The sequence below is a fragment of the Branchiostoma floridae genome, unplaced genomic scaffold (genome assembly GCF_000003815.2).
Source record: "Branchiostoma floridae strain S238N-H82 unplaced genomic scaffold, Bfl_VNyyK Sc7u5tJ_1540, whole genome shotgun sequence".
In the NCBI taxonomy this organism is placed as follows: domain Eukaryota; kingdom Metazoa; phylum Chordata; class Leptocardii; order Amphioxiformes; family Branchiostomatidae; genus Branchiostoma; species Branchiostoma floridae.
The window spans coordinates 54,066-67,875 of NW_023365746.1; the positions used below are offsets into that span (position 1 = coordinate 54,066).

Genomic DNA, 13,810 nt, shown 5'->3' on the forward strand with positions numbered 1-13,810 from the left:
ACAAAGGATTATGAAGGCCTTGGCCAATAAAAAGGAGCGAAACATATTCCAGCAGAGGGAATAGGTACGGACTGCAAGAATAGGGGAATGGCTCCTTCTGTTAACAGGGATAATGTTTTGTTGTTCTAAAGAGCCAAATTACTAGAATGTTTCGAATACTTTCTGTGGAAATTTTGGTTTCAAAATGCAATCTGTAATCTCCTTTAATAGGTATGTAAGAACAAATTCGACAAAGGAATTCACACGTATGGTACCAAAGGATCTATGCGTCATACAGGAGTTTGTAAGTTTGGGTAGGCTATACGATAATAACGTTAATAACCCGCCTGTTCCTCGGTGTACATGGTGTCATAACGCCTGGTCCTTTGCTATAACCACCTCATAAAACCACCGAGTGAGCTTCGCTCACTGGGTGGTTTTATTGGGTGGTTATAGCAAAGGACCAGGCGTTATGACACCATGTACACCGAGGAACAGGCGGGTTATTAACGTTATTATCGTATAGCCTACCCAAACTTACAAACTCCTGTATGACGCATAGATCCTTTGGTACCATACGTGTGAATTCCTTTGTCGAATTTGTTCTTACATACATTTAAAAGGAGATTACAGATTGCATTTTGAAACCAAAATTTCCACAGAAAGTATTCGAAACATTCTAGTATTTGGCTCTTTAGAACAACAAAACATTATCACTGTTAACAGAAGGAGCCATTCCCCTATTCTTGCAGTCTGTACTTATTCCCTCTGCTGGAATATGTTTCGCTCCTTTTGATTGGCCAAGGCCTTCATATCCTTTGTGTATCGCTCCTTCTGATTGGTTAGAATGAATCGAAACCGGCACCGGTGTCGATTTGCATCGACGCTGGTGCCGGTGTCAATGCAAATCGACACCGGTGCCGGTGTCGATTCATTCTGACCAATCAGAAGGGCGATACACGCCGGGCTGGCGGGAATCTAAGTATTACGGAGGAACGGGGCCTTCTGATTGGTCCGCCGCGCCTGGCTATATGATAATGTCCTTTAAAGACTACAGAACCGGCCATTACTGCCATGAGGAATGGCTACCGAAATTTTGACAGGTATAACTCCTACGTTTGTGTACAAGGAATTTAACACCTAAGATAGAAGAAATATTTTCGTCATCACCTAGTTGTCAAGAATGCCTACTTACAACTTTTTTTCGGCGTAAATCTTTGTAGTCCCACATTTTATGGTACATTGGCAGACAATAGATTTCTCAAGAAACTTCACAAAGATACACCTGGGAAATGACATTATCTCGATTTTCCAGTTGTGACCATTGCCAAGTGCTAATCTGAACGCTAAGGGATAGAATTTCGATAAGATATCGACACAGAACATACTTTTCAGGAAACTTACCCAAAACAATAATCCACCTGGGAAATTGCACTATCTTGTTCTTCCGGTTACGAGCAAATTGAGGTGCAAATTTGAACTCCGAAGCAAAGAATTCGCTGCTCTTTCGTCTGGGCACGTCCCTTGCGAAGTACCTAGCGATAAGAACCAATTGTAATGACGTTATGGGCACCGTATATTGTATTAGAGCTACTTACAAATGCAAACCTCTGTCCTCAAATGACATGTATTTGGACGAATTTCCCCTTTTGTTTAGTTAAAAATGTCTACAGCGCCTTAACTCAAACTGACAACCGCGATGGTACAGCTCTTGGTCTTTGAGTTGAGATGAGGTGTTTAAGTTTGTCTAACTATTTTCGCGTGTTATAGAATGATACGGCCTTATCAGTTATGTGACTATTTGGGGCTGTTTAGTTAAGTTTTGATATGCCAACACGATAAGGTCGGTCAAGTCATAATCATTAACAACTAGTGAGGATGATTGAGTAAATGAGGTTACGTAGAGCCAAAATTATAGTAAAATAGCACACATAGTCAATAGCAAACATCCCAACATGGTCCATAGCATAAGCAGCATCATGAAATAAAGCAACGATTGGAATAAGTTCCAACATTTTATGTATGACAAACCTTTACTCAATTACACCATTTGGGCACTCTTTTAAATCTTACTGCTAGAAGCCCAAATTACCATATTATTATGTAAATTCTATTCCCAAACATATTGGTTCAGTAATCTAATCCCAATGTCGACTTTAAACACCAGAAAATGTTGACTTCTCAGAGTCAGTCTCTCACCTACGTGCTAACATTGATATTAGTAATACACGATTGTTTATAACGTATGATTATAGTCAACTTAAAGGGGACCAACATTGTTTCAAAACTCCTGTTGCTCCGCGGAACAACATGAGTTACAGCAAAAACAACATGAGTTTTGAGACGATGTTGGTCTCCTAAGCGTAGGAGAATGGTTTTCTCAGAATAACAAACTTCTTTGGCGACACTTCAAGAGACACCAGCTGGTTGGAACTATATAAGATCTACAGTTCAGGGTCAATATGTATCGATTATATCCTCTAATTCGATATTGAGTACTGAAAATTACGAAATATGTTTTACGAAAATAGATCGGTGAATACGTAGATCATGTATTTAACACCCATGCTCATCACGCATTGGCAGCGAGTCTGTACTTAGATATGCAGGCCCTGGCTAATTGTGGAGTGGCCTGGCTCTAGATGGGATGAAGGGATGGATGCTTAATTACATTAAAGTATTACTAAGCAGGCTTTTTCGCACCAGAACTGCAGATTGCCAAATCTCAAGATGAGCAGTGGAGAGAGAAGACCGGAATAGTTGTAGGCACCAGGTAGGAAGATCTACTGTTTTCAGCATGGTACATTTCTGCAATAGTCGATTTTGGATGATTTGCAATCATTCTTTGACAGATTCTCATAACATTTGGCCAAGCTCAATTTTTTTACTCATCATTTTAAAATTCCTTTATACATTTTCTAATGCAGTCGAAGTCCTCGAGAAAACAGGAGCAGTTGCATTATTGGTATTTTTTTTATGTTGCCACTTGCTTATTCTCTAAGGTATCATTGCGTGACGACAGCTAATCTGTGTGAATATCAAAGAACTTATACCATCTTAGCCCTAATTCATCACATTTTCGGCACACACGAACATGTAGCACGTTAACCTGAAATCTAGTTTAATAAGGCATATCTCGTCCCACTCTTGTGGGTATATCGGTATTGACTTTCAAACTTATCAATGCAATATATGCAGGATAGTTCTTGAACACTAGCTATATATGCATGCATTTTTATTATGAACCATCAGGATTGTGTTTTCTACATATCACGAAAGTTAAAAAAAACTTACACGAGTGAACCTTTCTCTCCAGTTTTTGCAATGCCTGCAGTAACAACTGTTTCCGTGTGCCTTATCCTTCTCCTTATTGGGGGACAAGCATCGTCATTGCCAAGTGAGTTGTTTTATTGTTTTCAGGTACCTCACTGGATTTAGGTACGTTGGCGGTATCGCTGCTTCCTAACTGAATTTTTGTGCTACCTTTGACTTTCTGAAAAAAAACATAATACCAAATCATACAAGTACGACTAAAACTCAACAGACAACGCAAAGCGTAAAGGGTTGTTTTTCATGGATGAAATTTGCTGAGCGCTTTGTCAAATTGCTCGGCCGCAGTGATGCAGTCAACATACAGCAGCTACAGTGAGATATCTGCTTTAGATAGATATTATTCCTTATAACTGTTAAAAGACGTTTTACCTGTTAAGAAACAATATTTTGGGATATGTCTTTGGTCATCAGTCTAATCTCTACACAATATTATGTTACCGTCTGTTATCTTTTGCATGTTATGATAGTATACGATTATGTATTACATGCAACAGGAATGTAATGGCGGGTGCTAATGAAGAATAAGATAAGACTTAATGGGGGCACATATATTTATTGGACTTATTTTGAACACTTTCTATAATTGATGTGTAACTGGATTTAGATACTGAAAAAAACACCCATATAATACCTCTTAATACAGAAACCATTGATAAATGTGAATTTGAACATGTAATAGTAACTTCATGACAAAAATAATCTCAAAGACTAACAATGTCTTTACAGCAACAACACGGCTGCCCGTGAGAATCAGCAGGTCAAGTGAGCAAGGAGGTAAGGGGTTTTGTGCGTTATAAAAAACAGAAAGATGATTTTAAATCCCCCCCCCCCCCCCCCGAAGGCAGAAAAGTTCATTCTCCTTTTATCTCTAGGGACAGGCGTTTGTGAGAGTGAGTGAATGTGTGTGTTTGTGCGTGGGGCTTCCATGACGATCACTACTATCAAAAGTGGGGGCCTTTGGTGATAATTGCTACATCAAAGAACTGTCAACCTTCCCCCAGGGACTCTGTAATACCCATTATGAACAATTGGCTGTCACAAGCCATGATATACATGAATAATGAATATTTATTTTCTTGAAGGTCACTCTGGTACATCCGTCGACACAGATGGCGATGCAACTATCGACTATGGTCAGTTTCTACATCAAGAATCTTATAAAACAGTCAATAGGATAATCTGCATTGTCGGTGACAAATTAATGCACAGCCTTTATTCTTCAAAGATTATGAGAAAGATCATTACAACCACCTTCCATCTTTTTAAATCTAAATCAATTTCTCTAGAAATTTCCCGTCAGATTTCGGGAAGAGCAAGTCGCTGATTTGTCGAGGATAAGCAAAAGATAATTTTAGCTATCCTTCTCCGATTTGAATCACTCTGACTTTTTTCTATATGTTGTTCGACCTTCGCCATTAAGGCAATGATATAATACGCATATAAGTCATAACGTTTAACTTTTGGCTGATAATATTATCATTATCCAAAATTATCGCATTTTCTACAGATGACGAAAATATCAAGTATATCAGAGGACAGGTTTTGCGAGCTGTAACCAAGACACCGGTAGGTTGTTACAATAATTATCAATGATAGTAATTATTAATGTAGCACAAGAACTGTGGTGCAACTTCCGTTTTAGTATTACAAAATGGCGGATCCGTCCGACATTTTGCAAAGGCTCAAAAAACAACAATCTACTAGTGCTTGAAATTTTTTTCTTAATTCCAGGCCCACCCGTTCCTAGTACTGACCAACAAAACCAGTGGTCTTGTGTACGAAGGTTATCTGAAGGACGTGTTGAGCAGTCTGGCCAGGATTCTCAAGTTCGAGTATGAGATCTACGAATCTCCTGACGGCAAATATGGAGTTCCTGACCACAAGGGGGTGTGGAATGGGATGGTGGGAGAGGTGGCCTATGGGGTGAGTATTGGTGGGATGCTTATTAATAAGTTGTTTAAACAGATATAAAACTTCTCACCTGCAAATGTTTCTGAAGTCCCTCTGTTACATTCCTCAGAACAATAACGACATATCCTCACTGCTAGTTGGCGCTATGGTAATACTAATACGTTCCAAACGTACGTGGCTAAACCTGCATCCTTTCGCATCAAGGTCCATGACTCTTTAGACTATATGATCCATACAGCCTCCATAATACTGCATTGTCCTCAATCAGTAGGCCCAAAATGATACCATACGCTAACCTTGTTTGACCAGAAGCTCACAGTTAGGTAATTAATCAATTTCAGCGTACATGCACAGCAACTATTACAGCTTAAGTGCAGTTAATTCCAGCTGTTTTTTTTTATTTCCACAGCGAGCGAATCTGACGCTCGCACCATTGACGATCAGTTCCTTGCGAGAGAAAGTGGTGGACTTCACCAAGCCTTACCTGCACGTTGGGACTGACATGATGATGAAGACGCCGAGTGAAGACGTGGACATCTTCTCCTTCCTCATGCCGTTCGAGCCGATCCTCTGGCTCACCATCCTGGGCGCTGTGATGGGGATCGCCCTGCTGCTGTACCTCACCGCAAAAGCCAGGTTTGTTGAGACGAGTTTGCTTCATTCTGCGCCGCTCTCTTCGGATACCATCGACGAATTTTTTCTCATTTATTTGCTCTTAGACAAGAACACTGTGGCACTGCACTCTGAATAGTATTATTTTTTAATAGTGTCGCATACAAAGAACAATAAACTTGCTTAATTATTTATCAATGATAATATGGAACAAGATGGTGCGCAAACGTGCAACCCCATGCATAGGCCATCGCATCACAGCTTCTTATGTTATAGAGACATAGCAATATTTTTAGTGTAGATTTGAAAACTATCAAACTTTCTTTCATACATTTACAAAGAAAAAACGTTTGTACAAGTCTACCAAAAGGCTTGTATTTTCTAACTCAGAGTACGTCATTATTAACCCTTGTAAGCCATTGCTCTGAAAACTATTAGATCATAACAATGGTGATGACATCTCCACCCTGGTAGGACCATGGTGGGTGCCGGTGACAAGTCATGGGATAACGACTCTGCCTTCACCAGTTACAACAGCATATGGTTTGCGGTCTGGTCCGTGTTAAGGAAAGGTAAGCATCTTAAACTGAGCTCTGTTTCACTTACGTTACTGCCCTAAACATCGAATGGGTAGCCAATGCTTTCATATTACATGTATGTAAATGTCAGTTGCGTTCATTCATTATTTGCATATTATGGCCTTCGAGGCAGAGTCCGTTTTGCATTTGATATTGTCGTTATATGTTTTTTTTCGGTCGCTTTCTCACTCGCTGTCTCTCATTCTCTCCAACTTTCACTCTCTATCCCTTTCTCTCACCATCTCTTTTTTTTCTCTGTGACTACTTGCCCCACCCTCCCTTGATGAGCGCTTAGCTGAATACAAGTCAATGTTGTCTTCTATTGAATACAACAGACTGAAGGCTTTCACAGAACACTTATAATTCATACAAGCACTTACCTTTTGAAATACCTTTCTAACCATTTCCCTAGGAGGTGAGCCGGCCCCTCGGTCCATCCCAGCCCGTATCCTGGCGGCGGGCCTGTGGCTGTTCGCCCTGATCGTGGTGTCCACCTACACCGCCAACCTCTCCGCCTTCCTCACGGTCAAGAGACTCGAGAGCCACATCAACTCAATCGACTCTCTGGTCCACCACGCCAAGGTCAAGTTCGGCGTGCCCAGAGACACCTTTCTGTACAGCTTCTTCGAGTCCTATAAAGGTGTGAATTAAACCTGACGACAAATCTATCTGATGCTGTACTTTTAGATATGGCAACAGGTCTACATCTAGCTGGTTTCCAAAATTGACGCTTAATCTGACAGCGTACGTAACTTGACGATCTGCCCCGTAAAACTCCAACTTGACAATCCTTACAATATTGTAGCCAATTGCAACCACGTATGAAATGACACATGGAATAGTAATAAAGCCCAGGAAGATCCACCAGACAAAACGATCCTGAGTGTAGACAAGATAGAGCCCCCTCCTCTAATCGCTTGCGTCAAACGCCAGAAACAAAAACTAACTTCAAGCCATCAAAACTCAAGTCACGATTACAAAGTCTAGTTTTAGCAGAACCTGACACTTCTAGGGTCAAGTGGAACGTCAAGATAATTACCATCACCCAATTTTGAGATAATGATTGAAGGAAATACCTTGTTCGTCTCTGACACCTCTCAGGCAAGGTGGTGAACAAGATTGTTCACCTTTGAACCGGAAATGGCGCGAAATGTCGTCCCTGATTACCGGAATAGCCTCGCAATCGAGTCCGAGAAATTGAACAGGACAGGTTCAGGGTTCTGGCGTTTTCTACATAAGAATGAGCTTCAGTGCGACGCTCTCTTACTTTCTACATAATGAAAAGAATGGAGCGTGTGCTCTTTCAAAATGTTGAGGTCAAGTTCTTAAATAACTCAAAGAAAGGGAAAGACAGGAAGTAATCCATTCTTAGTGTAAACTTTTCATCGTCTTTTTTGTGGGGAATTGAACAGTTTTGGGAACATGTCTTGCCATTTATCTTGACACACACCCTTACGAATTCTAATGCTAGGTTTATGGTACTCATCCCCTTTATTTGTTCTTTTAGAAACGTAGGGACAATTCGCAAGCTCCTGCAACATATGCCCCTCTTACTTTCTGCATAGCGTACAGAATAACCCGATTGTGTACTATTTCTAGTATTGACAACCTTTGTAATTCTAAATCCCGATTCATAGACTACAGTCTGCATTTTGGTGTATACTTCAGAGTCTGCTGTCGTTGTGTAAACGTTCTGTGCCATTATTCTGTAACATATATTTTCAATCTCTGTCTCTCTGTTCTTCAGACGACACTGGGAACGTCTACAAGGAAGCCTGGGACAGGATGGAGGCGGACGACTCCTACTACAGGAACTTCGCGGATGGTGTCGGGAAGGTACGATGTCAATCGACAAACTGAATCAGAATTATACTCATTTTGTTGTCTTCTTCCTGGTATGAAATGTCCAAACAGATGTCCATTCTATTCATACAGGACTGTATCTCTCCCTGACTATCTACATGTCCTTCATTTTTTCGGCCTCCGCCTCTTTCCCACTTTCTCTCTCACACACTCTCTTTTGCTTTATCTCTCTCTCTCTCTTTCTCTCTCTCTCTCTCTCTCTCTCTCTCTCTCTCTCTCTCTCCCTGTCTCTCTGAATTTGCGAGTATACTGTCTGCGTACGGCGTGCGAGTTTGTGTGTGTATGTTGTGTGTGTGCGTGCATGTTCGTGTTTCTCTCTCTCTCTCTCTCTCTCTCTCTCTCTCTCTCTCCCTGTCTCTCTGAATTTGCGAGTATACTGTCTGCGTACGGCGTGCGAGTTTGTGTGTGTATGTTGTGTGTGTGCGTGCATGTTCGTGTTTCTCTCTCTCTCTCTCTCTCCCTGTCTCTCTGAATTTGCGAGTATACTGTCTGCGTACGGCGTGCAAGTTTGTGTGTGTATGTTGTGTGTGTGCGTGCATGTTCGTGTTTCTCTCTCTCTCTCTCTCTCTCTCTCTCTCTCTCTGCCAATGCGTCTTACTGTCTGTGTGTATGTGCACGTGTATGCATGCCTTTCGTTTTTTAGCTAGATTGCAAAATGATTTAAGCTGACGAGCTCATAGACTGATCATGACAAAACGTTGAACATTAGAACATGAAAACTTTCAATCATTTACACATTACACATCAGACGAAGCGGGGTGATTACGTCATGCTGGCGGAGACGCCGTTCCTGGAGTACGCCGTGCTGAACGATGAGAAGTGTGAGCTGATGCTGGTGGGAGCACCATTCATGTTCCAGGGCTACGGGCTGGCCACCAGGCGGGGCGACCCGCTCCGCAAGGCTCTGTCCATCGGGTAAGGATCATTGATACAGTAGTTTCAGTTGAGCTATCCGTATACTTTAGATAACTTCGGGCGGTCCGATCCGACCGCATTTTTTCTGGTGTGCAGGGGGTTCACATTTCACTAAAAAAAGGTAAAACCCAAGATATATGTATAGACAAATTCAGTTATCAAAATAGAAACACAATGTCTTGACACAGATATAAAAAGATGAAAAGCCACTTTGTTTTTAATAGATTTCCGTCCAGATCGCAAGGTTCATGGCACTCAGAGTTTCCGACTGAAAAGGTTGGTCGTCAAGCCGACGAAGACTATAGACATATAAATTCAGATCTAAGATAAACCAGCTAGCAGCTGGAAAACACAAACATACCCGGTGCAGAATAGTTTTCGATTATCTATTGCCTACTATCATAAGTATCATATCCAAAATCTTACCCTTGGTCTGTTTATAAACCATTAAATATTGATACTGTCAGAGAAAAAGTGATTAGATGTCAGTAATTAGATACGCTATGCATTGGCTTATGGCACCGATAATACGTTACAAGTTTAAAGTTTTTTATACTCATGACAGCATACCTTGCTGTTGCTTCAAATGATGATATTTTGACGTGTGCCGACAGTATTCTCCGCCTCCAAGAGACAGGGGCTCTCTCGGCTATCAAGCAGCGCTGGTGGCCGGAGGATAAGTGCCCACTGTACGGGGGATTGTCGGCTGTGCGAGGGAGGAGTCGTATAACAATCACGACATTCTTAGGTACGCTAAGCACGGAATGTTTTGTGTCTCTTAATTTTGTCTCTTTTGTTTTGGGAAGGGAGATCCATTCTTAGAAACTTAAAAGCTTCTATTTGCCTTGTGTTGATATATCTACCATTTATCAATCGATATATACACCATTTATGCAGTCGTTACTTCGTTTTGATACATTGTTTGATAACAGTAGGGTATCATTATTTGCTGTTATAATGCACTTCAGAACGTTTGAATGACAACTAAGTAGCTCCCATGGGCCATTATGAACGGAGTAAGGAGCTATCTTCTCACTGTACGGGTTGGAGTTTGCTTTTTCTATTTCAAAGAAAGGGTGGTGAAGAAGCCACGTTTTCTGAGAAAAGAGACGACATATAAAAGACTGTGATTTGTATGACAGGGTCTCTCGAGGGAAAGGAAATCTGTAATCAAGAAAAAAATTGTTTGACCCACAGTTGAGCAGCCTATTTTCGTATTATGAATTATTTACACTATATGGTTTAACAAGTCCGTGTAACACATACTCTTACTGTTGGTGGCCTTAACATAGGCCCTTTGCATACTTTGTGGACACGGACCTTAAACTCAAGGGAACCGTTGAAAAACGCAATCACCGGTGGGAATTCAAAATTGGGTCACTGGAAACTCGAGCTAAGATAATGGGAAGGCCGCTAGGGGCGCGCTTTAATCAGGCTACATTCTATTTTATCGGCTTTGATGCTTCACACAGGTGTGTTCTTCATCCTTGCGGGTATGGCTAGTCTGGCGTTGGTCGTGACTTTGGTGCAAGTCCTATTTGCCAAAAGTCCGTGCGGCAAGAGAAGATACAAGGTACGCTAAATCATCTAGTTAACTCATAAAATGTTACATGTATCTTTCCAAAGTAAGCCACAGGGTCGTTCTTTAGAGAGCATCGTTTCTTTCAGTCCTTTCGGAAGACCCGACCCTCCTCAAGTCTGTTTAGTCTGCCCGATCTTTGCCCCATTTTAAACTTCTTCTTTTTTTTATCATCCAACCTTCTTACTTCTTAAATCAATCTCAGGGCTGATCTTTCCATGTTTACTTTTAAATTTTCTAAAATTCTCTGACAAAATGGCTCGTTTCTTATCTTAAAATATTGACTTAAATTTCTGAAGCATGTTTTGTGTTATGATTTCAGAAGAGAGAACAGTCTCAGGCAGTGCTACAATCAAGTTCGTCTCTGTCAGACAGTAAGACGTCCCCTCCTCAGTTCGACGCTGCAATAGCTGATGGAGACTAGCGACCAATCTATAGGACAATAGCGATATCGTGCGGAAGGCAATATATTGCATCACAAGGAAATACAATTATACCCTGCTGTCAACCAGTAGCAACATACACATAGAAATATTAGACAGGATACACACTATAAAGATATTAATGGCCTGACGTAATGCCAACATCCAGTAACAAACTACACTGGTGTAGGAAAATACAAATCAGTACAGGTCTGCCTTCACAACTCGAGGCTGAATGGACTCGACTTAAGCAGCAGTAAGTAAGCAGTACACCTGGCACAAATCAGCTCAGTATGGACATGCAATACAGTAATAAATCGCAAGATTTCGCTGATAGACCGTCAAAGTAATCGAGTACATTACATAACCCTAATAATACGCGTGAAATAGCTCTATGAATAGGTGATGTTCTAAGGGGAAATATAGAAATTGTAACACTGCGTTCTCTTTAAGTTTGCCATCAATTTTATCAACTGCGACTGAATCAATGGAAAGAAGCCTGTGATTTGATAATACATCCACTTTTGTTATCTGGCCATACCATCTATGCAAATGTTCCTGAGCTTTACTACAATATATATAGATGCAACGGTAACGAATGTTTTAACATGAATCAGCTGTTATGGAATAAAGTAGCAAAATGGACCGCTGTACTTGAATGAATAAATACTTCACATAAGTTAACTAATAACAGACAATCTCTTAAACTCACTTCTAATTTGTCTCAATAAATCCGGTTTAGATCCATTACTGTTCATTTTAGTCTTAAACATTTACTTTGGCACCAAAGATTTTAATTAGAACGTATGATCGGTCTTAGTATAGATACAAACACTGTTTCCCAACTTATTTCACCTTCGGTTTCACGAAAACCTTTGACTTGGCTGTGTACTGCTGTGTACCACGTGTTTTGATCACGTGACTTGTAGTCTCGCCTCGTCCATTATTTCCATATGGGTAAAACGTACAATAAATTTATACTTCATTTCACTTTGCCATTAGTTTGACTATCTTATATCACATGCCATAATTATTATATTTAATTTAAGTCTACATGAGAAAGATAAAAAGCTATTATAGCAATATAAAGATATGATAAAATACATATGTGGTTGGCACCCCTACGGTATTACAGTGTTCCAAAAGTTCATGTTTACGTCTGAAAACGAGACCAGACAGAGAAGCCTAGACAGAGAAGAGTGGTGAGCTGAGCTGAGCTGAGCTGAATTGTTATATTTTTGAGCTCCGAAATTTGCAGAAAAAATGGCAGCTAGTACAGCTATCAAGCTGTCCAACGGGGCTAGACTGCCTTTGCTGGGACTTGGAACTTATTGGAGGGTAAGTAACTTCGAAAAACTGTATTAATGGCCAATTGTGCATGTGTCTCTTTTCTTCGATTGGGAAGGTCACACAGACACTTGTTTCTGTTGTTTTTTATGTAACGTTAGTGAATGTAACACTGTAGTTATTTCTTTTGTTATAAGGTGTTTGGTTTAAAGATATACAACACAGTTATGTTTTTACCATTTTTATTTCACATTTTACAATCACCTGTGTTTTGCATAGAATTCATATGGTAATTCATACTGGGGGAGGGAGTTTTAAATTTCACCTTGTCTCTGTCGGCCATTTTAATTCTTATACGAAGGTCTTTGACTGTCTTCACAAAAGTCATATGAATGACGATAAACCTTTCTCTGACTTTAACTGATTTAGAAACTGTTATGCAAAATAATGTGTGGAACAAACATATATAAGTAGACTGCAATTCGGAGAGTCCCTGACATGCCACATCGGACAAAATTTTACATGGTAAGATTTATTTATTTTTCCCATTTTAGGTTCCATATGCTTACACCATGGGTGGAAAACTGCTGCCACTAAAATCCGAGGAGTACAAGGTGAAAAGCTGTCATTTCTCGTTTTTTCCCTTCTTTCATACTATTTTTTAAACCCATTGCTCTCCCTTCTTTCATTTTTCTTCCTTCTCTTCTTTCACTCTATCATTCATTCATTTATATTTATTTTTCCATTTTCATTTTCTTCATCTCATTGCCTTCCTTATTTACTGTATTTCTTTCCACCTTTTCTTCATAAAAGAATTGTATTCTTTTCATTTATTCATTCTGTCCCACTATGTCTGCTGCTTCAATTTATCTATAATAAAAACCCTTACATTAACGTTATGCATTATGAACTTGTTGCATCCTTTAACAAATTCTAAAGCCTCTTATCTATAAAGATACCAGAAATTGAGAACCATTTCCAGTGGTTTTGTGTTTACAGCTTTGGTGTTGAGCTCTTACAGTGAACTCATCACATCATCATGAACATTATTTATGCTCTATTACTGCAGAAATGCGTCCCAGTACGGTAAGATGAGTTGACAGTAACTAATTCAGACTTTTGTGTACCATAACACAGAAAACTGCCTACGAGTGCACCAAGGCAGCCATCAGTGCTGGATACCGCCATATCGACACTGCCCATGCCTATGAGAATGAGGAAGAAGTGGGGAGGGCCATCAAGGACAAGATTCTGGACAAAACTGTGAACAGGCGGGAGATGTTCATCACTGGGAAGGTGCACTTTTGTTGTCATTTGAAAACTTTGTCCAC

At 40.3% G+C, this 13,810-nt stretch overlaps 2 protein-coding genes and 1 long non-coding RNA gene across 6 annotated transcripts in view; 2 read left to right on the plus strand and 1 right to left on the minus strand.

Annotated features, from left to right (window-relative positions):
• LOC118408021 overlaps positions 1–7,582 on the minus strand; it is an 8,960-nt gene extending 1,378 nt beyond the window's left edge. The window contains exons 1-4 of one of the 3 annotated variants that reach the window (XR_004830233.1): positions 7,490–7,582; positions 6,794–7,045; positions 5,708–5,897; positions 1,384–1,514 (exon numbers count right to left, since the gene is read on the minus strand). This is a non-coding gene — a long non-coding RNA (uncharacterized LOC118408021). The remainder of the gene's footprint in view (positions 1–1,383; positions 1,515–5,707; positions 5,898–6,793; positions 7,046–7,489) is intronic. The other 2 variants (XR_004830234.1, XR_004830232.1) reach the window with 2 other exon arrangements.
• Positions 1–11,909, plus strand: part of LOC118408020 (glutamate receptor ionotropic, delta-1-like) — a 13,391-nt gene extending 1,482 nt beyond the window's left edge. Inside the window, exons 2-16 of one of the 2 annotated variants that reach the window (XM_035808633.1) lie at positions 2,686–2,752; positions 2,907–2,944; positions 3,296–3,376; positions 4,039–4,086; positions 4,395–4,445; positions 4,820–4,878; positions 5,044–5,235; positions 5,633–5,859; positions 6,310–6,407; positions 6,826–7,053; positions 8,161–8,249; positions 9,025–9,191; positions 9,806–9,939; positions 10,664–10,764; positions 11,093–11,909. In XM_035808633.1, the coding sequence (XP_035664526.1) occupies positions 2,686–2,752; positions 2,907–2,944; positions 3,296–3,376; positions 4,039–4,086; positions 4,395–4,445; positions 4,820–4,878; positions 5,044–5,235; positions 5,633–5,859; positions 6,310–6,407; positions 6,826–7,053; positions 8,161–8,249; positions 9,025–9,191; positions 9,806–9,939; positions 10,664–10,764; positions 11,093–11,194 (1,682 nt within the window). In that variant the 3' untranslated portion in view covers positions 11,195–11,909. The remainder of the gene's footprint in view (positions 1–2,685; positions 2,753–2,906; positions 2,945–3,295; positions 3,377–4,038; positions 4,087–4,394; positions 4,446–4,819; positions 4,879–5,043; positions 5,236–5,632; positions 5,860–6,309; positions 6,408–6,825; positions 7,054–8,160; positions 8,250–9,024; positions 9,192–9,805; positions 9,940–10,663; positions 10,765–11,092) is intronic. The other variant, XM_035808634.1, reaches the window with a different exon arrangement.
• Positions 11,910–12,342: 433 nt separating this feature from the next.
• Positions 12,343–13,810, plus strand: part of LOC118408019 (aldo-keto reductase family 1 member B1-like) — a 3,032-nt gene continuing 1,564 nt past the window's right edge. Inside the window, 3 exon segments of the mRNA XM_035808632.1 lie at positions 12,343–12,530; positions 13,034–13,093; positions 13,617–13,775. Of these exon segments, the coding sequence (XP_035664525.1) occupies positions 12,456–12,530; positions 13,034–13,093; positions 13,617–13,775 (294 nt within the window). The 5' untranslated portion in view covers positions 12,343–12,455.